Consider the following 27,469-nt stretch of genomic DNA (forward strand, 5'->3'; position numbering starts at 1 on the left):
GACCCTGGGGAGCCGAGGGGAGGTCTCCCAGCCTGGCCAAGGGCCAGCCCCTGTGAGCAGCGTGGAGCCTGCTTCTGGCTGGCTCTCTCGCCAGACTTTGGACCTGAGTTCCAGTTCCAGCTGGCGCCCGTGGACTGAGGACAGGGCGCCCCGAATGATTGATCGAACGGGAGTCTCCCCTCGGGGGAGAGGACCTGGGCGTTGCCAGCAGTGCCTCTTTGCTCCGGACCTTTGGCGCTCCAGGTGTCAGCTGCTTTGAGAACTCAGCAGAACTCGCTGTTCTCCCCGCGGTGATAGAAAAGGCTCCCGGTCGGTGTCCGAAGCCAAAGGCAGCGTGGACCTGGGCAAGGAGCACAGGTAAGTGGCTGCGCCTCCCTTGCCTCAGTTTTCTTCCTACGAGACCTGGGGATCATAATTCACCTCTTGCGGAATTCAGATAATTATTTTTGATGACCCGTGTTCAGTTCCTCTCGGAGGAGCCCCTCTCGGAGAGCCCAGCAAGCTACTGAGAGTATCGAACCTGCACGGCAGAGCCTGGCAAGCTCCCCGTGGTGTATTTATTGGATATGCCAAACACAGTAACAATAAGTCTCACAATGGACACATTACTGGTGCCTGCTCGAACAAATCAATGAGCAACGGGATGATAGTGACAGTGACAGTGATTTTTTAATGATGCTGGGGATCGAATCTAGAGCCTCACATAGAAAGGCAGGTGTGGGGCTGGAGAGATAGCACAGCGGGGAGGGCGTTTGCCTTGCACGCGGCTGACCCGGGTTTGATTCCCAGCATCCCCATAGGGTCCCCCGAGCACCACCAGGAGTAATTCCTGAGTGCAAAGCAAGGAGTAACCCTGAGCATTGCCGGGTGTGACCCAAAAAAAGAAAAAAAAAAGAAAAGAAAAGAAAGAAAGAAAGAAAGAAAGAAAGAAAGAAAGAAAGAAAGAAAGAAAGAAAGAAAGAAAGAAAGAAAGAAAGAAAGGTGTTCAGTGCCTGAGAGAAGGATACTGGGGAGGGCGCTTACCCTGCATGCAGCTGACCTGGGTTCAACCCCTGGTATCCCATATGGTCCCTGAGACACGGCCAGGAGTAATTCCTGAGTGCAGAGCCAGGAGTCATCCCTGAGCACTGCCGCATGTGGTCCTAAAACAAAAGCAAACAACAAACGAGCTGGAGAGAGGGTACAACGGGGAGGGCACTCGCCTTGCCTGTAACTGACCCGGGTTTGATTCCCTACATCCCATATGGTCTCTTGAGCGCCACCAGGAGTGATCCCTGAGCACAGAGCCAGGAGTAAGCCCTGAGTACCACTGTGTGTGTGTACCCCTGAGCACACAATCCCCCCCAAAGAAAAGCAAGTGTTCTGCCTCTGACAGTGCTCATACCCTGCCCCAAGGTTAATGTGCAAAGTGGTGCTGCATGTTATATAGCTTCGTCCCGGGCCTGTGCTAAATAATAAATGGTTGCTATTATTATTATTGTGGAAGGGGAAGCTGTCTGATTGTCATACATATGTAGAATCTGTTTCGTTTTCTTTCTATATTTTTCTGGATTTATTTTATTTATTTATTTTTGAGGGGGCACGGGAGCATACCTGGTAGAGTTCAGAGGTGACTCCTGGAAAAGTGCTCCAGTGTTGCTCTCGGCACTGCTCAGGGATCACACCTGGGGCTCGACAGGCAAAACACACACTCTAGCACATTGAATGGTCCCCCGCAGCCAGAATGTTCCATTTGACCTGTTTATGGATTGGGGGAGAGCAGTGCACAGGGCTCTGGCTCCTTCCGGGCTTTGGGTGCTGTTTCTGGCAGAGCGTAGGGGACTGTTCTGTGCCAGGGATCAAACTGGGGTCAGCTGCTAGGCAGGTGCCGTAACCCCTGTAGTATATTTCTCCAGCCCTCTGAATCGGTTCCAGTTTTTCCTTTCCTGATTGTGTGTCATATCAGGCTGTGCTCAGGGCTTACTCCTGACTCCAGGCTCGGGGGTCAGCCACGGGCAAGGCAAGGCACCTTACTCTCTGTATTGTTTCCTCTCGTCTCCCAGTTCCTGGATAATTTTTATTTTATTTTATTTTTATATATTTATTTATTTATTTGCTTTTTTTGGGTCACACCCAACGATGCTCAGGGGTTACTCCTGGCTTTGCACTCAGGAATTACTCCTGGCGGTGCTTGCGGGACCATATGGGATGCCGGGGATCGAACCTGGGTCGGCCGCGTGCAAGGCAAACACCCTACCCGCTGTGCTATCGCTCCGGCCCCTTTTATTTTATTTTTTTGGTTTTTGGGTCACACCTGGCGATGCACAGGGGTTATTCCTGGCTCTGCACTCAGGAATTACTCCTGGCGATGCTCAGGGAACCATATGGGATGCTGGGATTTGAACCCGGGTCGGCCGCGTGCAAGGCAAACGCCCTACCCGCTATGCTATCACTCCAGCCCCTGGATAATTTTTAAAATAAAGCCTGAAAATGTCCGCTTCATCGGCAGTAGCCTCAAGGGGCCCTGGGATGGGTGGAAGACTTCTGTTCAAATAGCTCCTTGTGACTTGCAGATTCGTGTGTGTGTGTGTTTGTGTGTCTGTGTGTCTGTGTGTGTCTGTGTGTCTGTGTGTATGAGGGGAGGTGCTATAAGCAGTGATACTCTCGGCTTACTCCTTGACTGCTCTCAGGGATCACTCCTGGCAGGCTTGGGGGACCTTATGGGGTGCCAGGGAATGAGCCCTGGTTGGCTTCCTAAGAGGCAAACACCCTCCCCGCTGTACTGCTGCTTCAGCCCCTGGCAGATTCTTTGAGCTTTTTGCACCCTTTGTCCTTAATGGCATCCACAGCCTCAGATTCCTTCTGAGGGCCAAGGAAGGGGACAGCAAACCCGCAGAAGACCGGAAGGCAAGCAGCCAGCGTTGAGTGCGTCCTGCCTGCCGCTGCTCAAAAGGTGCCACTGATGGGGCAGAAAGCTCCAGAGAAGGGGCCACACTGAGCGCCAGCCCCCAGGGGCTCTGTTACTTGAGAACAGTCCCTTCCCTTCTCTGAACCTCTGTCCCCATGCTGTTAAAGCTCCACAGAACACAGGAGAGGATGAAGGGGAGGGCAGCTTCCCATCTGTGTGTGTGTGTGTGTGTGTGTGTGTGTGTGTGTATGTGTGTGTGTGTGTGTGAAAAGGGACATACTCGAGCATACACGTGCACACATGCAGAGAAGTGCAGTGACCCCATTTTTTTTCTTTTTTGCATCTTCCCTGATGCTCTCTCCAAGTAGGTTGAAGTAATGGGTTGAAGTAACGACATTAGATAGAAACAAACTAGGGCCCAGAGCAATGGCACAGCGGGTAGGGTGTTTGCCTTGCATGTAGCTGACCTGGGTTCGATCCTCAGCACCCCATATGGTCCCCTGAGCCCCACCAGAAGTGATGGCTGAGCACAGAGCCAGCAGTAAGCCCTGAGCATTACTGATTATGCCCCCCCCCCTCAGAACCCCCATCCCCATCAATCAATAAATGAACAATGATAAAAACTACATCAACGATAAGAAAACTGCTGAAGGGAAATAACTGAGCCAGGTGCCTGCAGGTCCAGAAGTTTATTCTGGGGCTGGGGAGGGTCCAGAGGGCAGAGGGCTCGTCTTGGCTGTGCTCTCCAGTGTTCCCCAGGAGTGAACCCTGTGCACCTCCGGGTGTGGCTCCAAAACAAAGCGACAACAACGAAAAGAAGCTCATTCCCCGTGTCCTTGACTGATTTTCCTCGGGGTCTGGCCGGCCTAACCCTAAGCCTGGCTCCTGCCTCCAGGAACCTTAGACCTTTTCAGGCCACCTGCACATGGACTGGCAGGAATCGGTCTCAGACCCGAGTCGTATAATCCTTACAGATAACTGATTTTGGACACACAGGTTTGTTGGTTGGTTGGTTGGTTTTTGGTTCTTTTTGCAACTCTATTCCAACCACCAAGACCCCGAAAATTCCTGCACATGTTGTATTTGATGCTTGTATTCCCCTCAACCCCCCGCTTAATAACGCAGGACTCCAAAACCTGGGTTGTTTCTCAGTTTGACCCTGTACTTCTTGCAATCATGGGACGGATGCATCAGCAGGGTTGGTCTGTGGGTACAGGGACCTTCTGGGCTCTGCTGTCACATGCAGTGAGTGTGTCTGAGTGTGTCTGAGGCTTTGTGGCTATGGGCATCACGATGTTTCTGAGACTGTTGGAAGACAGTCACACACGTAAAGTTCTCTTTGGTTGGTGGTGATCTTTTGAAGCCATACCCAGCGGTTCTTAGGGTTTACGCCTGACTCTGAGTTCAGGGATCACTCCTGGCATTACTTAGGGTGCCATCTAACATGCCAGGGATAGAACTCAGGTCAGCTATATGCAAGTTTTTTTTTCTTTTTGGGTCACACCTGGCGATGCACAGGGGTCACTCCTGGCTCATGCACTCAGGAATCACGCCTGGCGGTGCTCAGGGGACTATATGGGATGCTGGGATTCGAACCCGGGTCGGCCGCGTGCAAGGCAAATGCCCTACCGGCTGTGCTATCTCTCCAGCCCTATATGCAAGTTTTTATCATTTTCTCCACTGTTGTATCTCTCCAGCCCATACACATAAAGTTCTTAGCTCAAGGACTGACAGCTGTCAGGAGGTTAAAAATCAAGTGGGGACGGAGAGATAACACAGAAATTACAACGCTGCGCTTGGGGTTGGTGCCATAGTACAGCAGATAAGGCACTTGCCTCGCATGCAGCAGACCCGGGTTCGATCCTCGGCAGCCCGTAGGGTTCCCCATATGAGAGAGAAAATCAAGACATCCTGGTGCTGTTTTTTTTTTTTTTCCTTTTTGGGTCACACCCAGCAATGCTCAGGGGTTACTCCTGGCTTTGCACTCAGGAATTACTCCTGGCAGTGCTTGGGGGACCATATGGGATGCCGGGGATCGAACCCGGGTCGGCCGCGTGCAAGGCAAACGCCCTACCCGCTGTGCTATCGCTCCGGCCCCCTGGTGCTGTTTTATGATCCCACCTGGTTCTGCCTTGCACAGATACTTGGACAAACCTCTCTCACCCGTGCTCAAAGGCCATTCCTGACTCTGTTCCTAGCAGTGCTCAGAGGACCTTATGGGGTGCCGGGGATCGAACCCGGGTCGGCTGCTTATAAGGCAAGTGCCTTACCTGCTGTACTACTGTACACTGGCTCCAGCAAGGCCAGTGTCTTTAACCCCTTGTGTTACCTTGCTAGCCCTCACAGACACTTTTAATTTTATTTGTTTGTTTGGGACCATATTTGACAGTGCCCAGGGGTTACTCTTGGCTCTGCACTCAGTTATTACTCCTAGTGGTGCTCAGGGACCCTATGGGATGCCAGAGATCAAACCTGCACTGGCCACGTGCAAGGCAAAGGCCCTCCCCGCTGTACTATCGCTCCAGCCCACAGACTCTTTATAATCCAGAGTTCCCAGAATCCTCTCCCCGCTCCTTCCCCATGGTGCTGGGGATGGAACCCAAGTGCTGGGGGCCTCACACAGGCAAGACAAGTGCTCTCCGACGGAGTCACATCCTCTCCTGCTCCCCCACCCCCAGGTATCTCTTATCCCTGATATGCGGCTTAAGTGGAGTGACTGGGCTTCCCAGGGCCTCAGTTTCCCCCTCTGCGTAAAGCCCTCTGGCCTCTCTTTCAGGCCTCATGCACTGGAGAGCCTGAGCCCTCAGCTCTTCCCAGGCCCTCTTGGTCAGAGGGTTCTAGAACTTGCTCCGGGTTTCTCTCTTGGCCACGTGCCACCTCCCCGAACCTAACGTCACCTGGGACACACAGACCACCCGGCCGTGGGCCTGTGCTGTGGTCCTGCTCTCATTGTCGTTGTGGTGTGAACTGCAGGTGGGTGGGAGCTCCGGGGAGCACCTTTTGGTTTGGTTTGGGGCATTCCCAGGGCTCAAACCTGGAGCCCCATGAACGACGGACAGGCGGGAGCGCTCCCTCCGAGCCATCTCCCCGGCTTCTCCTCGGTCCAGGAACGGAAGCGCTGCTTCGGGCTTCCTCCTCGCACGCCCTGTGTGGGTTATGTAATCTTGCCTTTTGCTCTTGGCCCCTTGCTGGGTTTCTGGGTGGCATGAGAAAGGAAAACATTCCAGCCCTGGGAAAGGCACGGCTGGGGGTGCTGTGTCTGCACCTCGTGTTCTGACCTTGGATAACTGACCCAGCCCCCTCCTGGCCCCGGTTCCCGCCTCAGTGCCTGGGCCCGGGAGCCCCACGCTCCTTACTTAGCTGCCTTCTAGAACCCGGGCCCGTCAGTCAGGCCCTGCTCTGGGCCCTGGGGATGGCGTGGTCCCGTGTCCCCTTCTCTTAAAGCTCCTGAGCTGGTGAGACACAGGAGTCGGGGAGTTTTATTTATTTTATTTTATTTATTTATTATTATTTTTTGCTTTTTGGGTCACACCCGGCAATGCACAGAGGTTACTCCTGGCTTTACACTCAGGAATTACTCCTGGCGGTGCTCGGGGGACCATATGGAATGCTGGGATTCGAACCCGGGTCGGCCTTGTGCAAGGCAAACGCCCTACCCACTGTGCTATCGCTCCAGCCCCTATTTTTTAACTTAATTTACTTTTATTTTATTTTGCTTTTTGGGTCACACCAGGCGATGCACAGGGGTTACTCCTGGCTCTACACTCAGGAATTACTCCTGGCGGTGCTTGGGGACCATATGGGATGCTGGGATTTGAACCCGAGTCGACCGCTTGCAAAGCAAATGACTTACCCGCCGTGCTATCGCTCTAGCCCAAGAGTCGGGGAGTTTTGTTTAAAAGTTGCCAGTTTCAGGGGCTGGAGCCATAGCACAGCAGGTAGGGCATTTGAGTTCGATCCCCAGCATCCCATATGCCCCCACCCCCATGCACCCCCAGGAGTAACTCCTGAGTGCAGAGCCAGGAGTAAACCCTGAGCATCACTGGCTGTGACCCAACTCCCCCCTCACCCATGCTGGAAAATAGAAATTTTATTTTTTATGAAAATGGAGGGCTGGAGAGATAGTACAGCAGGTCGGGCACTTGCCTTGCACGTGGCCGACCCAGGTTTGATCCCAGGCACCCCATAGAGTTCCCTGAACCCTGTCAGGAGTAATTCCTGAGCACAGAGCCAGGAATAACTCCTGAGCACTGCTGGGTGTGGCCTCTAAACAAAACCTTTCCTCCCTGTGTTCCCCTACCTCCAGCCTTGACTCCTGTGTGTGTGTGGAGGGGCCAAGGGAGACAGTCCTAAGCATATTTGTTTCCCCCCAAATGTATACATATATATATATATACAGAGATACATACATACATGGCTGAAGCGATAGCACAGCGATTGGGCGTTTGCCTTTCACGTGGCCGACCCGAGTTCGATTCCTCTGCCCCTCTCGGAGAGCCCTCGCGGCAGAGCCTGGCAAGCTACCCGTGCGTATTGGATATGCCAAAAACAGTAAAAATAAGTCTCTCAATGAGAGACGTTACTGATGCCTGCTCGAACAAATCAATGAGCAACGGAATGACAGTGACAGTGACAGTGACATACATACATACACACACGTGCATATGTGTTCAGTGTCTCAAAGTTTCTAGCAGAGAAGGACTGGAAACGTAGTTCAGCAGTAGAGCACTTGCATACATATGTGAGGCCCTGGTTTTCATCCCAGCATTGCAACTTAAAAAAAAAGTTTCTGGGGCCGATAGCACAGTGGGAAGGGAATTTGCCTTGCATGTGGCCGACCCAGGTTCGATTCCTGGCATCCCATAGGGTCCCCTGAGCACTGCCAGGAGTGAATCCTGAGTGCAGAGCCAGGAGTGACTCCTGTGCATCACCAGGTGTGACCCTTTTGGAAGAGGAACTGGAAGCTCGGTGACCTTAACCAGGGTGGCCTTGTGGGGCATGGGGCTGTGCACTTGAAGTCACATCCTGCAAACACTCTCAATGTGGGGTAAACTGGGCGGGTGGGGGTTCATTCAGCTAATTAATTTATTTGGATCATAGCTGGCAGTGCTTAGGGGACCGGGCGGTGCCGGGGCAGGAACGTGGGGCCCCCCTCATGCAGTGCCCGCTCTCAGGTCATTGAGCTTCCCTCTGACTCTCAGCCCTGGGCCACAGCCGGGGACATCCAGAGCCAGCTGTGACCCTGCTGTGTCTGACCCCACCCTAGGCTGTGATTACCCTGGTGCTGCCGCCACCATGCCACATTGTCTGGGAGAAAGTAGGAAAGCTCTCTATTCTATTTCTGCCCTTCGTGTGTGTGTGTGTGTGTGTGTGTGTGTGTGTGTGTACACGCGGGGTGGGGTGGGGGTGGGGGACACAGTCATCAGTGCTCAGGGCTTAATCCTGGCTCTGTGTTCAGGGATCACTCTTGGTGGTCCTCAGGGGACCATATGGGATGCCAGGGATCGAACCCAGGTCAGTGGTGTGCAAGGCAAACACCCTCCCGCTGTCCTATGGCTCCGGCCCCTCTGTCTCTGCCGTTTCTCCTTCTCTTTATAACTTGGGGACTCACAACAGACAGGGGTTGGGGATTACTCCCCGCCCGGCATTCAGGGCTCGTTCCTGGTGGGGTTCAGTCCTGGGGGGAGACTGGGGCTGCCTCTGGAGCCCCCTCCCCTGTCCTATTTTCCACACACTGAGTGCCGGACTCTAGGCCACGCAGGAGACCCAGGTAGGGAGAGGTGATGGCAAAGGTCACCTCGAGAGTGGCCAGCTGCCAAGCCTGACCCTCCCTTCCTCACCCCGTCCGTCTTTCCCCCTTGCTGGTTTCAAGGCGGTGGGGACCGACCCCGAGAGAGGGAGTTCGTCTGCGGTACAGAGGTGAAGACCCTCCCCCCCACCACCCCCCAGCAGCCGAGCAGGAAGGAGCCCCAGCCCCGAGGAACAGCCGCCTGCCCTCTGTTTGGGTTTTAGCTCCAACTTGGCTGCGGCCACCCCGACCGTGTCCAGTTCTTGGGGCGGGAGCTGTCTCTGCCCTCCCCCTCCAGGACGGGGCCCTATTGAGAATGTTCTGCCGCCCGGGCCTCGGGCCCCCGAGTTGCCAGGAGCCGAGGTCGACTGAGAGTTGAGAGTCAAGAGGAGGGAAACGATGAATTTGGCTCTTCCGGGCACAAAACGTCCCCTTGTTCTGCCTCAGCTGGAGCAGAATTTTCCCCTGCCGTGCAGGGCTCCCGACAGTTTCAAGGTCAAAAGCTGCTCTGCCTCTTCAGCCTGGGCCCCCTGCCAGCCCAGCGCCCCAAACAAGCAAGCCCCGAAGGGCTGCGAGGGGGAAAACTCGAACTCTGAAGTCGGACGCGCGTTGTCCTGCGGCAGATGGATGCCCAGGGTCTCGACTGTGATACCCATGTCTGTGCTGCTCTGGTTGGTTTTTTTTTTTGGGGGGGTCACACCCAGCGATGCTCAGGGGTTACTCCTGGCTTTGCACCCAGGAATTACTCCTGGCGGTGGTTGGGGGACCATATGGGATGTCGGGGATCGAACCCGGGTCGGCCGCATGCAAGGCAAACGCCCTACCTGCTGTGCTATCACTCCAGCCCCTGCTCTGGTTGTTTTGTTTAGGGGTCCTATGGTGGTGTTGAGGAGTTACTCCAGGCTCTGTGCTCAGGGATCACTCCTGGCAGTGCTTGGGGGAACCATAGGGGATGTCAGGGATTGGATTGGGGTTGGGTCTTTGCAAAGCCAAGCCCACCTACCCCCTGTCCTGTCTCTCCCGCCCCCGGGGATGGTCTTCAGAGAATCTGGCATGGAACGGGCTTTGGGTGCGTGTGGTGGGGTGCAGCCCGCTCTCCCCTCAGCAAATGGTGGCGACGGTGGGGCGTCGCAGTGATACCCCTGCCCGCCCTCCCTCCCGCAGGCTGGCACGATGCGTGTGGTGGTGATCGGCGCGGGCGTCATAGGCCTGTCCACCGCCCTGTGTATCTACGATCGCTACCACGCCGCCGTGCCGTCCCTGGAGCTGAAGGTCTACGCAGACCGCTTCACGCCGCTGACCACCACCGACCTGGCAGCGGGCCTCTGGCAGCCCTACCTCTCGGAGCCCGGTGACCCCCAGGAGCAGTGAGTAAGGGTCCCGGTGGGGAGGGGACTGGGATTGATCTGCAGAGGACATGTCGCCCGTTTCAGGATGCGTGTCACCAAGACCACCTTCCGGGTCAGTTCTGGAAGGTTCTGGCTTGGCAGGACAGGAAGAAGATCCATGAGTCAGAAGCCCCCCGTGGGATGCCCTGGAGACAGAGGCTGGGAATCTAGTTCTCCCCCACATGCTGTACCCAGGGGATGAGGAATCAGGAACTCTTCACTGCAGGCAGTGCCAGGGGTCGGACCCAGGGCCGCCCCTGTGTGGGTGCAAGTTCTCCCAACAAAACCACGTGCCTTGGAGGGATGGGTGCTGGGTCATTTTATGACTAAAACCCAATTACGAACAGTTTTGTAATGGTCTAATTCACGGATATCTAATTAAAAAAATTTAAACGTAATATGGGGGCTGGAGCGATAGCACAGCAGGTAGGGCGTTTGCCTTGCATGTGGCCGACCCGGGTTCGATTCCTCTGCCCCTCTCGGAGAGTCCGGCAAGCTACCGAGAATATCCCACCCGCACAGCTTCCCACCCGCACGGCAGAGCCTGGCAAGCTACCTGTGGCGTGTTTGATATGCCAAAAACAGTAACAACAAGTCTCACAATGGAGACGTTACTGGTGCCCACTCGAGTAAATCGACGAGCAATGGGATGACGGTGACAGTGACAGTAATATGGAGTTCGTGCCCAACTCAATCAGCTTAATCAATGGCTGAATAAATAGCAGTACTCCTACATTAAAAAAAAAAAAAGAAGAATGGACTGGAGCGATAGCACAGTGGGTAGCACGTTTGCCTTGCAAACTGCCGACCCGGGTTCAATCCCCGGCATCCCATAGGGTCCCCCGAGCACCGCCAGTTGTAATTCCTGAGTGCAGAGCCAGGAGTAACCCCGTGCATCGCTGGGTGTGACCCAAAAAGAAAAAGAAGAAGAAGAAGAAAAAAAACCACCAAAACCACATGCCTGACCCTCCCTGGAAGGACTGGCGCTCACACCCATCTAAGATGCTGCAAAGCTCATTCCAGCAGTGGAGAAGCTGTCAGCTGCTCCAGCTAAGGAAGCCCCCACCCAGCAGGGCACCAACAGGAATTCCGTGCCCGCCAATCCCCAAAGCAGCGTGACTGATGAGCAGCTGGCCACGCGGGGTCCAGGTTCCTTCCACCTCAGCCACTGCCCTTCTCCTCTGCTCTTTTGATGCAGGGCCCGCTGAGGGCAGCAAGAGGACCCTGTGGGCATGGGCGGGGACTCCTTAGGGCCCCTTGGTGGAAAGCGGTGGAAAGGCCACGCCCAGCTGCAAAGGACGCTGGGAAATGTAGTCCAGCTGTGTGCCGGGGAAAGGGCAGGAAACCTGCGCCTGTGTTTGCAATTGAGGTCAGGGGACCGGGCACCTGAGCGTAAAGACTCAGTCCCCAAGGCCAGAGTCTCTTGCTTATTTATTTTGCGGGGTCTATAAATGGAGCCCAGGTCTCATGTATCGAGGCATGTGCTTTACCACTGAGCCCTATTCTGGGGCCCCCAGACAGCCTGTTTACGAGCTCACTGTTTCATTTTTTTTTTCTTTGTTTTGTGTGTGTGTGTGTGTTTTGTGTTTTTTGTTTTGTTTTTTCTTTTTGGGTCACACCCAGCAATGCGCAGGGGCTACTCCTGGCTCATGCACTCAGGAATTACTCCTGGCGGTGCTCAGGGACCCTATGGGATGCTGGGAATCGAACCCAGGTCGGCCGCGTGCAAGGCAAACGCCTTCCCCGCTGTGCTATCGCTCCAGCCCCCTCACTGTCTTCTTGGTCCCCAGAAGAAACCGCCCTACAAATGGTGGTGATGGAGTGTCCTTTGGTCCTCTTATGAGCAGAGGTTGGAAAGCTGGCAGCGGGAAAGGCCGTGGGCGTGTGGGGGTCTACAGGATGGAACAGGGTGGGTTCCTGGGTTTGGGACCCGTTCCCACCAGTGTGACCTCAGAGCCATGCAAGTTGGTGCTTGGAACTTTCTTGCCTCTCTTGGAGTGTAAGTGGCTGAGACTTGGGGCGGGGCTGACTTGTGGATCCTTGCAGGCTCTGGAACCAGCAGACCTTCGACTATCTCCTGGGCCACATCCATTCTCCTGATGCGGCAGGCATGGGCCTCGCTCTGACCTCGGGCTATAATCTCTTCTGCAAAGTGGTTCCGGTGAGTGATGAGTCCTGACTCACGGGGGAGCCTTGAACCCTAGGCCAGGGCTGGTTCCTTGGGAATCTCAGGAGAATTTTATGCCTCCTAGGTGATCAACACCCATCTTCAAAACAGGTTTTCTTGAAACTTATTTATACGGTTACCAGAGGCTGGGATCCAGGAGTTAGTACTTTTTTTTTTCTTTTTGGGTCACACCTGACAATGCACAGGGGTTATTCCTGGATCTGCACTCAGGGAACCCTATGGGATGTTGGGAATCAAACCCAGGTCAGCTGCGTGCAAGGCAAATGCCCTACCCGCTGTGCTACCGCTCCAGCCCGAGTTATTACTTTTAAAGTTTGATTTTGTGGTGCCTGGGATAGAATCCAAGGCTACTTGCATGAAAGGCATATGCTCCACCATTCAACTACCTCCCCGGACCTCTAAATTGAATTTTTGCTTTTAAAGTGATATCTGAGGGGCCAGAAAGAGAGGACAGAAGTTGGTACTTGCTTTGCCTGAAGCGGACATAACCACACACATCCCCTGAGCATAAGTAAAATGTAAACATGATGGGCTCTTAGGTCACTGCTGTTATTTGTATCCCTCCTACTCCCGTGTCCTCTTCTCTTCTCTTCCCTGGGCAGGACCCTCCATGGAAGAACACGGTTCTGGGATTTCGGAAGATGAGCCCCCGAGAGCTGGACATGTTCCCTGACTACAGGTGAAGTGACTGTCAGGGCAAAGGTGACCTTTGCTAAGGCCCCAGAGCTCAGGTTTAACTGTAAGGCACCAAATCTGCTACTCATCAGGGTCTGGAGATGCTAATCTGGTGTCCTGGCATAGCTCTAATTCCTCTGGAGAGGGGGTAGGCACAGTTGGTCCTTGCACTAGGGGGGCTGGGGATGAAATGCCAGATTTCAAGGTCAAAGGCTCCATATCACGATTCTAGTGTTGCTTGGGAGAAACATCCAGAGGCGTTCAATGATTACTCCCAGCCCGTGCTTGGGTGGGGTTGGTACTCCTGGTAGTGCTTGGGGTACCAGACAGTGCTGGGATCAAACCCAAGCATCCTGCATGCAAAGCTTGTACTTAGCTATTTTCCCCAGGCCCTCACTATTCTATTTGTAGCTGAGTAAAAAAGGGCTTCAGAGAGGCCAAGTTATTTCCCAAAGGTCGTACGACCAAGCAACCGAAATGGTTTCCCAAATCCAGTGAGGCAAAGGCAATTACACCAATTTCCTCACGGTCTGTTGGCTCTCTGATCCCCCCTTTACCCCATTTGGTGCCTGAACCCTCTACAAATGCATGTCCGTTCTTCACACTGCAATATCAGGGCTGACTCTGCCGATAGAAATGTTGATTGCATTGAGTTGAAGGACACTATCTCCTTGAATTTCACCCAGTGATCCTGGCTTTATCTTAAAAAAAAAAAACAACTCAAAGAATGAGGGGGCTGGAGACATAGCACAGAGGGTAAGGCGCTTGCCTGGCACGTAGTCAACTAGTTCAATCCCAGCACCCCAGCAGGAATGATGCCTGAGTGCAGAGCCAGGAGTAAGCCCTGAGCACACCCGGGTGTGCCCACCCCCCAGAAGGCCCCCAGAATAAGACTGCTCCCACTTCCTGTACGTGTCCTTCTGCAAATATAGCTCTGATTCTGATCCTTGATTCCTGCTGTGACTCTCTAGCTACGGCTGGTTCAACACAGCCCTGACCCTGGAGGGCAGGAGGTATCTGCAGTGGCTGACCGACAGGTAAGACTTTCTAGCCTCACTTTGACAAAGGCGACCCCCACCCCGCTGGAGCCGGTAGCATTGTAGCTATGAGGGGTCCTGGATTAACACACCACACAAGCTAATGAAAATCCTTCGACGTGATTGGAGCTCTCCTTGGTCCTGACCACAACTTGGTGTGTGCACCAAGAGAGTTTGCCACACCTGGCTGGACTTCAGAACTACTGGGACAGATGTTTGTTTTGTTTTCTTTTCTTTTTTTTTGCTTTTTCTTGGGGCGCGGGGTCACACCCGGCGATGCACAGGGGTTACTCCTAGCTCTGCACTCAGGAATTACTCCTGGCAGTGCTTGGGAGACCATATGGGATGCTGGGAATCTAACCCAGGTCAGCCGCGTGCAAGGCAAATGCCCTACCCGCTGTGCTATCGCTCCAGCCCCTGTTTGTTTGTTTTAAACTGGGTATTTTGGGTTTGCTTTTGTTTCAGGGCCACACCAGAGGTGCCCTGGGCTTATTGCTAGCTCCGTGCTTAGGGATCACTCCTGGTGGGGCTCAGGGGACCATATTGGGTGCCAGGGATTGAACCTGGGTGAGGTTAAGCCAAAAATTACCCACTGTTATCTCTCTGACTTGAGAATTTGATTCAAGGGTGGGACTTATAAGTGCGTATTTTTATTTATTTTTATTGATTTATTTTTGCTTTTTGGGTTACATCCAACAATACTCAGGGGTTACTCCTGGATCTACACTCAGGAATTACTCCTGGTGGTGCTCAGGGAACCTTATGGGATGCTGGGGATTGAACCCAGCTTGGCTGCATGTAAGGCAAATGCCCTGCCTAATGTACTATCGCTCTGGCCCATAAATGTATATTATTTATTTATTTATTTTGCTTTTTGGGTCACATCTGGCAATGCACAGGGGTCACTCCTGTCTCTACACTCAGGAATTACTCCTGGCGGTGCTCAGGGGACCATATGGAATGCTGGGAATTGAACCTGGGTCGGCTGCATGCAAGGCAAATGCCCTACCTACTGTGCTATCACTCCAGCCCCAAATGTATATTTTAAGAAGATCCCTGGGCTAGTTTAAAGTGCAAGCTTGCTCTTCTCAGCCAGGGTTGAGTATGATGTGCTCCTAGGGTGGTTCTTTCTCCTAACTTTGGTCACGTAGGATTTCTGCTTAACTTCTTTCCCAAACAACTGCGTCTAGTTTTCCTATCTTGAGAAAACTGTGTAGAAAAAAAAATGAGGTTATGCTTCTGCTTTTTAAAGCTTACCTCTCGTCTGAGGTCCCAACTATATTCAGTCTGACCCTATATTTCTCCTTTGTGACTTTCAGAGGGAAGAGGGGCGTTCTCATGGCCCCATGCCCCACTTCCTCTTCACACCCTGCTCCCGGTGAAGAGCGTTTGGCGTCATTCCAGACCTTGCCCCCTCTGCTCTGTCTCTCGCCCCCCCTCACTGTTTCAGAGCTATGTCCTGGCAGCAGGAGTAGAAGTATTTGTGGACTCAGAGGCCTAAGTTTGATTTCCACTCTCAGCACTGATCAAGAAGACTCTCTCCTAGTTTCTTTCTTTCTTTCTTTTTTTTTGGTCATTTATTTATTTATTTGAATTTATTTTATTATTTTTATTTTATAAAGTAGTTCACAATATTTGATTACATTTAATATTCAAACACCAATCCCAGCACCATTACACCTTCCCACAATCATATTTTGGGTATTTCCATCCCAAACCCCAATCCCTGTCCCAAAGAAGAACCGAAATAATGTAATATTTCTCTCTAAGGTTGTTTGCCTTCTACTTTGAATTCCATCAAATGTGGCGTGGTGCTCTTGGGCTCTGGGTAGGGCGTGTCCTATGAAGTGTGGCGTGGCCACGAATGAGGCTGTGCAGTTCAGAAATAGGACAGGTTCACTCGTGGGTGAGGCTCGGCCCAAGCATGTGGAGAGCAGCCGTGAGACGGGTGGCGGTTGAGTTCTGGAGGTTTTCAGCTGCCAGGGTTGGGTCCCTTGGGGTGGGGTGGGGGTCTCACCTGGGTCTGGGGCACCTCGAGTATCTCTTCTAGTTTTATCCACCCAAAGCGGGATTCGAAACACCTCCGGCTTTCCAAAGGGTCTTTTCTAGAACATTTGTCCATTCAAATTCCTTTTAAAAATTTAAAATATTGAGAGGTTAGAGCAATAGCACAGCGGGTAGGGCATTTGCCTTGCACGCAGCCAACCCGGGTTTGATTCGCAGCATCCCATAGGGTCCCCTGAGCACTGCCAGGGGTGATTCCTGAGTGCATGAGCCAGGAGTAACCCCTGTGCATCACCGGGTGTGACCCAAAAAGAAAAAAAAATAAAATATTGAATCAGGGCTGGAGTGATAGCACAGCGGGTAGGGCGTTTGCCTTGTACTCGGCCGACCTGGGTTTAATTCCCAGCAACCCAGAAACTCATGGTCCCCTGAGCACTGCCAGGAGTAATTCCTGAGTGCATTGCCAGGTGTGACCCAAAAAGCAAAAAAAAAAAAAAAAAAAAAAAACCCATAAAATATTGAATCACCATGAATCACAAGTTCCATAGCTATTGATGATTGGGTTTCAGGCGTGCTGATCCCTTCACCAGTGTCCACTAGCCTCCATCAGTGTCCCCAGCGTTCCTTCTGCCCTTCCCCTGTATCACCCAAGTTCTTATGAACTGATTCGACGACCCAGACATCTGCTCATGGGGTGTCTGTGGGAACTGGAGTCCACAGAAATTTCTTGGGGAAATTACACCCTCCCTCCCCCGCCCCCCCATGCTATCTTCCTGGGGGTGGGGACTAGGACAGGAAACTGAATTCTGGGCGTTTGATGTGTCTGACATTCCAGGTTAACTGAGAGGGGAGTGCAATTCTTCCAGAGGAAGGTGGAGTCTTTTGAGGAGGTGAGTTGCGAGCTTGGAAGGGAATTGAGAAGGGAGGGAGGGAGGGAGGGAGGGAAAGGGGGGTATGCTTCCTGTTGCATGGGTGGGGGGGCTTCCCCGGAGGCCTGTCACAGAGCCTGGGCTCTGCTGTGATGCTGGTGGCAGAGGGAAGGGCAGTAGGACCAGAGTGTCAGGGCCAGATTGCAGGCTGCTCTCCAGCCCCCAGTTCCGGACACCAGGTGTTAGAGTGAGGAGTCGACCACCCCTCAAGGACAGAGAACAGAGCCGATGATGCAAATCACATAGTGAGGTTTATTGCTTCCAGCTAGCTGGGGTCCAAGTGTCCACCTGACACAGCGGGCTTCAACAAGGACCCTGAGCACCAGGTTCAGCAAGTTCTTAGGCTTTTGTTTTGGCCAGTCAGCATCACTCAGCAATCTCTGTTACCTACGGAGTCACTGTCACTGTCATCCCGTTGCTCATCGATTTGCTCGGGCGGGCACCAGTAACGTCTCTTTGGTGAGACTTGCTGCTGTTTTTGGCCTATTGAATATGCCACGGGGAGCTTGCCAGGCTCTGCCATGGGGGGCAAGAAACTCTCGGTAGCTTGCTGGGCTCTCCGAGAGGGGCGGAGGAATCGAACCTGGGGCCTCTGCGTGCAAGGCAAATGCCCTACCTGCAGTGCTATCGCTCCAGCCCACCTGCAGAATACACATCCATTTTGTTGTTATTGTTTTGGCCCGCAACATCCAGCCCACCTCCCTGACAGTTACATTCCGGAGATAGAATCTTATTCCGGGGGATCTAATCTTTGGCAAAAGCATCTGGTTTTTCTGCTTTTCTTGTTCCTGGAAGAGGCCTCAGTCACTCAGAGCCTGTCACGGTGGTTCTCCGGCTAAGTGGGTCCTAACACGGGTTGCTCTCTCCTGCCCCACCTGGATGGAGATTGCTGCCACGTCCTGGCTCTGTGCTGAGTCTCCAGAGAAACAGCCGTGATCGTGGGGGAAGCAGACGCACCTTTTTTTTTTTTTTTTGCTTTTTGGGTCACACCTGGCAATGCACAGGGGTTACTCCTGGCTCTGCACTCAGGAATCACCCCGGCAGTGCTCAGGGGACCCTATGGGATGCTGGGAATCGAACAATGGTCGGCTGCATGCAAGGCAAACACCCTCCCCACTGTGCTATTGCTCCAGCCCCCGCAGACGCACCCTTACCCCTGCCAGGAGCTCTGCCGGACGGCTTCCTCCCATCCCAGCACCCACAGCAGTGCTTGGCTGCTTGTGGGGGATCCCATAAAGCCCCCTCGTTTGGGGCCTGATGGATACTTGGGTTTTGTGGGGGCGCCACACCGGTGGTACCCATACGTGACTGTACATGCAAGGCCAGCGCCTTCACCCTCTTGATCACTTGGAGTACCAAGTTGACTCACTGAGTTGACTCCTTGGCTGACTCTGCCCCCCCTTCCCAAGGCGCCCAGAGTCCTGCAGAGCAAACCCTGGCTGGGAGGGGCTGACAGTGCACTGTCCGGAGTGCATGGCCCATGACCGACTGGCCTGTAGGGGGAGCCACTGGGGCTGACCTGGGAGCATCATGGGTGCCCATTTGCGCTTCGGAACATCCCACAGAGGCACAAAGCTCGGGGCTCTCTCCTGCAGGTGTCTTGGCTGGGCAGAAGGCAAGAGAATGGAATAAGGTGGAGTCGGAGGGAAGAAGGCGACTCATTCTGTTCCCCCTCTGACTTCTTCTGGAAGGTCCGGGAGTTGGGCCGGAAGGCCCCCCACTTCCAGTTACTATTTTTTTTCTTTTTTTTGGGGGGGGCGGGAGAGAAGAGGGTTGGGGTCATACCTGACGATGCTTAGGGGTTCCTCCTGGCTCTGCACTCAGGAATCATCATTGCTGGCGGTGCTTGGGGGACCCTATGGGATGCCGGGGATCGAACCCAGGTGGGCTGCGTGCAAGGCAAACGCCCTCCCGGCTGTACTATTGCTCCAGCCCCTCCAGTTACTGTTTTCAAGCATTTGAATATCCGGGTACATTGGGCCCCTCAGTCTGGCCCGCAAGCAGGAACCTCAGGTCCATTTAATATCCCCAGTGAGCTGAGCGGTGAGGGGAGATGGGATGTTGCCCAGCCCAGCCCCGTGCCTGGGAAGCACAGCAGGGAGGTTTGGGGACCCGGGTCCCGAATTCTTCATGGAGCCCTTTCCCCTGTGCTCACAGGAGGGCCCAGACCCCAGGGTGAGGGTCGCGGGGAGGGAGGGGGCAGGGGATGCCCAGACACTAGCCCCTCTCAACCCTGCCCTGTTCGTTGCTGCCAGGTGGCCAGCGGAGGTGCTGATGTGATCATCAACTGCACTGGGGTGTGGTCCGGGGCCCTGCAGCCCGACCCCCTCCTGCAGCCGGGCCGGGGCCAGATCATCAAGGTGAGGCGCGGGCGGGCGGGAGGGAGGCGGCGAGGCCGCGCTGGAGACGGCTGCGGGCGCGTTTTCCGTCCCCGCCGCTAGAGGGCGTATCTTGGCCCCCTGCCAATCCCCAGAGTTCAGGGGCTTTGGTTTTGTTTGGGGGCCACATACACAGTGCTCAGGGCTTACCCTTGGCTCTGTGCTCAGGGATCACTCCTGGCGGGGCTCAAGAGACCATTCGGGGGTGCTGGGGATGGAACCCAGCCTGGCTGCGTGCAAGGCGAGCACTTTACAATGACTCCAACCTCCAGACTGGCGTGTTTTTATTATTTTATTTTTTGTTTTTTTGGCTCACACCCGGCGATGCACAGGGGTTACTCCTGGCTCATGCACTCAGGAATTACTCCTGGCAGTGCTCAGGAGACCCTATGGGATGCTGGGAATCGAACCCGGGTCAGCCACATGCAAGGCAAACGTCCTACCCGCTGTGATATTGCTCCAGCCCCAAGGTGTGTTTTTAAAAAGACTAAGACAGCCCTCCCGAACATCCTGGTCTGTTTTTCATTTGGTTGTTTCTACTTAATAGCAAAGCCTGTGTATGCGTATTATACCTGGATAATAACAGGTATATAATAACAGGACTGGAGTGATAGCACAGCGGGTAGGGCATTTGCCTTGCATGTGGCCGACCTGGGTTCGATTCCTCCAGCCCTCTCGGAGAGCCGGGCAAGCTACCGAGAGTATCCCACCTGCCCGCAGGGCAGAGCCTGGCAAGCTCCCTGTGGCGTATTCGATATGCCAAAAACGGTAACAACAAGTCTCACAATGGGGCGTTACTGGTGCTCACTCAAGCAAATCGATGAGCAACAGGATGACAGTGCTACAGTGCTAATAACAGAAATAACAAACTTCTAGAGTGTCTGCCAAGGGCCAGACACTGGCCCAAGCATTTTGTTGTATTGATTAGCCTGATCTTTAGTGTATTAATTAACTTGACTAGACCACTACCCTTTATTTATTTATTTTTTTGCTTTTTGGGTCACATCCAGCAATGCACAGAGGCTCATGCACTCAGGAATTACCCCTGGCGGTGCTCAGGGGACCGTATGGGATGCTGGGATTCGAACCCAGGTCGGCCGCGTGCAAGGCAAACGCCCTGCCCGCTGTGCTATCACTCCAGCCCCTAGACCACTACCCTTTAGATGGAGATTTAACATATCTCCATTGTCATCTTTTCCTCCCCCTTTGAGCTTTTGGCTTTGGGGGTCCCAAGCCCAGGTGTTCACGGTCCATAACTGGCTCTGTGCTTGGGGCCTTATTCTTCCCAGCTCTGTGCTAAGGGGCCCACACGCGGCAGTGCTCTGGAGCCCACCTATAGTGCCAGGTTTCAAGTCAGAGCTGTGGCCACAGCCATATGCCAGAAAAGTGCCTCATCCTCAACCTTTATTGTGTCTCTCCCTTCACTGCTCTCTCCCTCTCCCTCCCTCTATTTCTCTCTCTCTCTCTCTCTCTCTCTCTCTGGGTACTGAGCATGTACTCCTGCCCTTTGAGTCATCTCCCTGGCCCCACCACTGTTGCCATCTCACAGATGGGGAAACTGAGTCCCGGAGGGGGGGAATCACCTCACATGCCCAAGTTCATGCAGCAGGGAGAGGTGGGATTTGGGTTGGAAACTAGACCATCTGGCTTCATGTGCCACCCCGTGTTGTGTCTCTCTGTGCTTGTGTGGGCCGGCCGTGTGTGTGTTTGTGTGTGTGTGTGTGTGTGTGTACATGTGTGCCTTTATGAGTGTGGCCGTGGCTGGGCATTTATACCTGTGCTGGGCGGCGTCACGCAGGAACGGATGCAACTTCAGGGAGCAGGATTGGGGATGGCGATCAGGATATCTCTTCCTGTGAGAGCGAGCGCCCAGGAATCTGCCTTATCACTCTTTTTCAGTGTGTGGTGGGGGAGGGGCGGTGTTGGGTGACACCTGGTGGTGCTCAGGGGACTCTATGTGGTGCCGGCATCAAACATGCAAGCGCCTTTCTTGCCCGATGGCCCAGCCTTGCTGCTCTCGTCATAGAGGGTGGCGGGGCCCGGAGCCCTCGGACCCAGCGCCCTGATGCATTTCTTCATCCTCGCTCAACAGGTAGAAGCCCCGTGGGTGAAGCACTTCATCATGACTCATGACCCGGAGAAGGGCATCTACCGGTGCCCGTACATCATCCCGGGGTAAACATCTCACAGGCCAGGACGGAAGAGGAGGCATCGGTCTGCCCCCGCCCCTTTGACTAGTCAGCAAGGGTTTTCTCGTGCAGTTTTTGGTTTTCCTTGTGGGGGTCCCGTCCAGCGGTGCTCAGGGCTCACTCCTGGAGGTGCTTGGGGACCCTCTGTGCTCCCAGGGGTCCAGCACAGTTCCCCGTCCACTGAACAACTTCTCCACCCTCTGCCAATTTTTTTTTTTTTTTGCTTTTTGGGTCACACCCGGCAATGCACAGGGGTCACTCCTGGCTCATGCACTCAGGAATCACCCCTGGCGATGCTCAGGGGACCATATGGGATGCTGGGATTCGAACCTGGGTCGGCCGCGTGCAAGGCAAACGCCCTACTCGCTGTGCTATCACTCCAGTCCAATTTCTTTTTTTTTTAAAAAAAGAGAAATCGAGTCATGAAGTCTCTGGGAAGGAAGGACTTGGCGTTGACTCTCTTGAACCATTAGGGTGACGCTGGAGGTGTCAGGGTGGTGGCTGTGATGGCAGTCGAGGTGTGAGCAGCACTCACGGGGGTGGGGGGTCGGGGGTGGGCACGGGGGAGGGGCTTCCAGTGAGGATGACAACATGGGTGAGGATGGGGCTAGGATGACGGTCTGAGGGGATGGCTTTAATGGAAAGAGTGTCGCTGGGATTGGGGGAGTCAGTGTTGCTGGGGGGGCCATTCGGTTAAGGGGGACAGGATGGTGACATGCCTGGGGGTGGGGGGGTAAGGAGAATGAGGAGAATGCCGCTGAGGGTGGGTGCTGGGAGAAGGGGTAGTGGTCGGGGCTGGTGGTGAGGCCACTCTCATGTTCCCCGGTGACATTACGAGGGTAGTGGAGGGGGGGGGAGTCTCAAGGGCAAGGTCAGGCGGGGCCGGAGCGACAGCACAGCAGGGAGAGCCTTTGCCTTGCATGCAGCAGACCTGGGTTCGATCCCTGGCATCCCATAGGGTCCCCCCAGCACTGCCAGGAGTGATTCCTGAGTGCGTGAGCCAAGAGCAACCCCTGAGCATTGCCGGGTGTGACCCAAAGAGAAAAAAGAAGAAAAACAAAACTCAAAAAACCTAAACCAAGGGCAAGGTCAGGGGTGTGACTGTGGACGGTCTTGATGGTGACATTGGGGAGGTGGAAGATAATCATGTCAGTGGCGATGTTAGCGTTGATGGAGGAAGAGGGACTGGGTTTGAGGTGCTGATTTATTCAGGGCAGCAGGGAGGGCAGGAGGCAAGAGTTTTCAGGCCTTCCCGAGCTCCCATTGACACGTGATACTGTGTCCACTTAAGATGTCCAATGCGATGGATGCGTCACTCTGTGCAGACACTGCGGTGACAATAAGGCTCGCTGACACGTCTCTCATCTCACACACTTACAAGTTGTGTGTTGATGATGGCAACACTCCCTGTCTATCCTCAGTGACCTTCACGTGGATAGTACCGAGTTTCACACTCCAGACACTGGACACTGACCAGTGGTCACGGCGAAGTCAGGGGGCAGAGATGGTGGTCAGTCCTGGCAGCGGTGACGGGGCCGTGGGAGAGGGGTGGGCGAGGGGATCGTGAGCGGGAACGGCACGCTGGGGAAAGCTGGGATTTGTGTAGACACGGGAGGGAGTGAGGATGCTCATGGCGAGGGTCCTGTTCTCCCGTCACCCCTCACCCTCTCCTGTCCCTAGGATCCAGACAGTGACCCTCGGGGGCATCTTCCAGCCGGGGAACTGGAGCGAGGTGAACAGTCCCCAGGACCACAGCACCATCTGGGACGGCTGCTGCAGGCTGCTGCCCTCGCTCAAGGTGACGTGCCGTAGGGGTGTCACCGCCCCGCCTCGAGGACCTCGTGGCCTGGTCCCCGGGACACTCGGGGATGGGAAAACACATCAGAATCCACGGGGGCAAGTGGGAAATGCATCCCAGCGTGACCCTGGCTGGAGTTTGGTCATGAGAGGGGAGACCTCCGAGGACAGCCTTGCCACAGCCTCGAGTTGCTCTCACCCACTCCCCCCTCCAGCCCCGACCACCACCCAAATGCAGAGAAGCAGATAGGCTTGTTGCAAAAATCTCCATCCTCGGGCCAAAGGGACGGCGGGTAGAGCACTTGCCTTGCATGTGCCGCGCCCAGGTTTGACCCCCAGCATCCTCTGTGGTCCCCTGAGTCCCGCCAAGAGTGCTCCTGAGCACAGAGCCAGGGATAAACCCTGAGAACCACCACCACCACCACCACCCCCCCCAAAAATAACAAGAGAAAGGAACTTTCCGTCACCATCTTTGCCTCCTGGCCGGGCCCCAGAGGGATGGAGATGCAAGTGGGCCGGGAGGAGTAGCTGATTCGCTGGTGAAGACGCAGAAAGGCGATGCGATGGTGACTTGAAAATGTCACGGTGACTTTGGGCGGCGGTTGGTGAGCGTGGGGTAGCTGGTAGAAACGGGGCGTGGCGGGGGGAGTAAGAATGTAGGACACAGAGGGCGAGGGGGCTGGTGATGCTCGTGACTCCCCAAAGCCAGCTTCCTCTCGCCTCCCCATGGCAGGCAGGGGTGGGGAGGGGCGGGGGCATGTCCTGAGATGAAGTAGAGACGTTTCTCTTTCCAGGATGCCAAGTTTGTTGGTGAGTGGACCGGCTTCCGGCCAGTACGTCCCCAGGTCCGGCTGGAAAGAGAAAAGCTCCGCTTCGGACCCGCACACGTAGAGGTGCGTTCCCGGGACGACAGCAGCCCTGCTCCTGCCCGCTCCTGCGTGAGCCCGTGTGTGTGCACGTGTGTATACGGAGAAAAGTTGTGTGACTCGAGAAGGGCCGTGTGTGTGGCTAGGAGAGTACTGTGCGTGTACGTGCGTGACGTGGAGACAGAGCGTGCTTGCGTGTAGAGAGGTTGCACGTGTGCGTCTGAGTACAAGGCTTGTGTGTCTCCAGGGAGAGGGTTGTGTCCGTGTACAGGAGAAGTGCTATGGATCTGTGGCATGTGCAAAAATATTTGTGTGTGCATACGTGTGCAGGGAAGGCTGTGTGCAAGTTAGAGGATTGCAGATGTGTGGACATGGCCACAGAGGAGAGTGCAGAGAGGTCAGTGTGTGTGGAGAAAGGTTGTGTGTGTGCAGAGGGATTGTGGATATAGAAGGATAGAGCGTATATGTGTATGGGGGAGGTAGACACAGGGGGCACATATGTGCATAGTGTGTAGGGAGACGGTATGTGTGGGGGAGGCTGTGTGTGAGAGGACAGTGTGTATGTGGTGTGTGACATAGAATGGTGTGCAGAGACCTTGTGCATGCACGCATGCAGAGGGGCGAGCCGTGGATGACGTGTCAGTGTCTGCAGATGGTTTTAGCTTCGAGATGGGCTCAGGGAGGGTCTCGCCTCACTCTTGGGGTGCAGCAGCCCCCCAGTTCCCAGGGAGGGCAGGAGGAGGGTCTATGGAGGGGAAGTTCTGCCCGTGGAGCAGGGAGGGAGGACGGGGGGAGATCTCAAGACTCCCACCAGGTTGATGCAGGGACGGGCGGGTGGAGCCAGCTGGGGGAATCAGAGCATGTTCCCTCCAGGTGTCCCAACCCCCCCCCCCACCGGGCCCCCACTGTCCTGGTAGAGGCACCGACTGAGGCTCTGGGGACGCCAGCCAGGCCCTTCTCCTCGGCCCCTCCTAGGTCATCCACAACTACGGCCATGGAGGCTACGGACTCACCATCCACTGGGGCTGCGCCCTGCAGGCAGCCGGGCTCCTGGGGCAGGTCCTGGAGGAGAAGAAGCTGCTCCAAAGGCCCCTGTCGCACCTCTGAAGCTGCAGGAACCCCGGCCCTGCCACAGCCTCCACGCTGCCCCGGGCCAGTGAATCCGGGCCCCCTTCCGTAGCCACCGCTCACTGTCATCCCCCTCACCCCGCTCATCCCCCCCCCCCAGGAGCACCAGGCGTGGGGAACCACACAGCCAAGTCCTCCAGGCAGATCCGGCCCCACCACGATCCACCCCCGCCCCCCACCATCCCAGATCTTTCTTCCTGCTCTCTGAACCCGCCTTACGAACTGGGGGGGGGGTGAGGGGAGGGGAAGGAGTGGAACCGCCTGGTCCAAGCGTTTGATGAAAGGAAAGCTCAGAAAAGCCAAGGGGGTGCATGGAAAAGTGAGGCTGGCGGAAGGGGAGGAGCTTGGTAAAGGCTCTGAGAAGTCCTGCAGCCCCAACACTAAGCTGATGTCCACGTACCTTTGAGGCCAGTCTGGCTCTGAGAACTGGCAGGGGGACGTGCTCGGCTCCGTCAGCAGTGGAGGGAGCACTGTACCCGAGGGGCAGGCTCAAAGAGAACGGAAGTGTGGAGGAGGTGGGGGCAGCAAAGGGCTGAATGGGCAACATCCGAGGCCCCCGCCCTGAGAGCAGGAGTTCAGTGGCCTCTGAGCCGGATGTGGCTAATGCCACACTGTTCGGGTTCCTGTAACTTTGAGGTTGGGTTGAAGACCGGGAAGTATGGCTCTCCAGCTTTATGAGTCTTTTTCCAAAATGGTGTTTTCAGTGTGGGAGGAGGCCACTACCGGCAGTGCTCAAGGCCGGCGGGGCTGCTCCTGGGGGGTCCCAGCGGGGCGGGGGTGCTGGGGCCTGAGCCCAGGGCCGCAGACACGCAAGGCACTGCTCTCCCCCTCAGCCACATCCACACTCAACTTTATTATTATTTTCCAGTGTTATTGGGACTGTTCTGGGCTCTTTGCCTTTCTGCGTGAATGTAGGGGGGCCTCCCACAGGGTCCAGAGAACCCACGGGTGGTCCTTAGCACACTGGGTCCGCAGTTCAACGCAAGGGTCCAGAACAGTGATGCTGTTTGGGCCCTAGGGCCCCCCGTCCCAGCCCCTGCAGTGTGGGGGCCTCTAGGGCTGCACCTGGAAGTGCTTGGAGAACCACATGGCTCTGGGGACTGGGCCCAGTGACCCCTGGACTCTCTCCCAGCCCCCCGAACCTTGATTCATTCGGAAATGATGTGCTGTGACACTGTGTCAATGGCTCAATGTCAAAGGATCAGAGTTCAGTGAAGTGCCAGTGTCCAACGCTGGACGGAATCATTGAATTTGAGAAGCCCCAAGGGGCCTCGAGAGGTTCTAGAGCTCCCAGGCCATCAGGCTGTGAGTTCTCCAGCACTCAGCACCTCCCCTTCTCCACCGGCCCCAGATCCTTTCGTGGTCTCTGGATGCCTGCTCCTTCCCGTACTGCCAGGGTGGGCAAGAAGAAGAAAAGTGGGCCTTGGGGCTGGAGCGATAGCACAGCGGGGCGGGTGTTTGCCTTGCACGTGGCCGACCCAGGTTCGATTCCCAGCATCCCATAGGGTCCCCTGAGCACCGATAGGGGTAATTCTTGAGTGCAGAGCCAGAAGTGACCCCTGTGCATCGCCGGGTGTGACCCAAAAAGCAAAAAAAGAAAAAGAAAAGCAGCCCTTATGCTTTCTTTGCCCTCAGTGAGTCAGTGAGGAGGAACCAGTGCACGGTGGCTGTTCTGTCATGCTGACCTCAAGCCTTGACACGATGCATGACAGGGTGAGGAGAACAGACTGGGGCAGTTTGCGTATAAGTTATCTCCTGCCTGTTGGTTCCAGCCGTTCCTGTCAGGGTCTGCGTCAGACTCCAAGGGACAGGCCAAAGGGGCCATATCTGGATCTCTCGGCCCAACCCCTCCCTGACCCAGGAGTAAGGCCTGAGCACAGCTGGGTGTGACCTCACCCTCCGCACTCACCCCTACCCCTCAAAACAAAGAGCTCTTAAAGACCAGGAGATGCCCAGCCTCACCCCTGGCATAACAGAACCAGGGGGGCTGAGTGGTGGCCGGGACGTGTGGTTCTCTCTGCCCCTCTCATCTCCTGCTTTCCCTCTACCTGCTCCTGTCACCCATTTCCCCTCCCCGACTGTCGCCTGTAGAAAATTAACTACTGATTCCTGTTGCCCAATAAAGTTGTACTTCTTGATCTGAATTAACCTACGTATAATCTTTCTTTTTTTTTGAGTCACACCCGGCAATGCTCAAGGGTTACTCCTGGCTCAT

General features: G+C 55.0%; 1 protein-coding gene across 2 annotated transcripts; it reads left to right on the forward strand.

Moving 5' to 3' along the window:
* Positions 1 to 27,398, forward strand: DAO (D-amino acid oxidase). 2 transcript variants are annotated; one of them, XM_055147561.1, is made up of 11 exons: positions 1 to 357; positions 9,840 to 10,042; positions 12,110 to 12,224; positions 12,854 to 12,930; positions 13,898 to 13,963; positions 16,803 to 16,857; positions 19,152 to 19,256; positions 21,367 to 21,449; positions 23,144 to 23,261; positions 24,055 to 24,153; positions 25,102 to 27,398. In XM_055147561.1, the coding sequence occupies exons 2-11, from the start codon at positions 9,849 to 9,851 to the stop codon at positions 25,231 to 25,233; spliced, it is 1,044 nt and encodes a 347-aa protein (XP_055003536.1). In that variant the 5' UTR covers positions 1 to 357; positions 9,840 to 9,848; the 3' UTR covers positions 25,234 to 27,398. The 2 variants fall into 2 exon arrangements, with proteins under 2 accessions (XP_055003536.1, XP_055003535.1); XM_055147560.1 differs by lacking the exon at positions 1 to 357 and adding an exon at positions 9,238 to 9,346.
* Positions 27,399 to 27,469: the final 71 nt, after the last annotated feature.

The sequence above is a fragment of the Sorex araneus genome, chromosome 9, assembly GCF_027595985.1.
Source record: "Sorex araneus isolate mSorAra2 chromosome 9, mSorAra2.pri, whole genome shotgun sequence".
Taxonomy (NCBI): Eukaryota; Metazoa; Chordata; class Mammalia; order Eulipotyphla; family Soricidae; genus Sorex; species Sorex araneus.

Excerpts from the sequence above, each read along its gene's own strand:
- DAO (XM_055147560.1), top strand. The coding sequence starts at position 9,299 with ATGGATGCCCAGGGTCTCGACTGTGATACCCATGTCTGTGCTGCTCTG. Across the intron at positions 10,043-12,109 it reads CCCGGTGACCCCCAGGAGCA|GCTCTGGAACCAGCAGACCT; the intron begins GTGAGTAAGGGT and ends GGATCCTTGCAG. Across the intron at positions 13,964-16,802 it reads CTGCAGTGGCTGACCGACAG|GTTAACTGAGAGGGGAGTGC; the intron begins GTAAGACTTTCT and ends CTGACATTCCAG.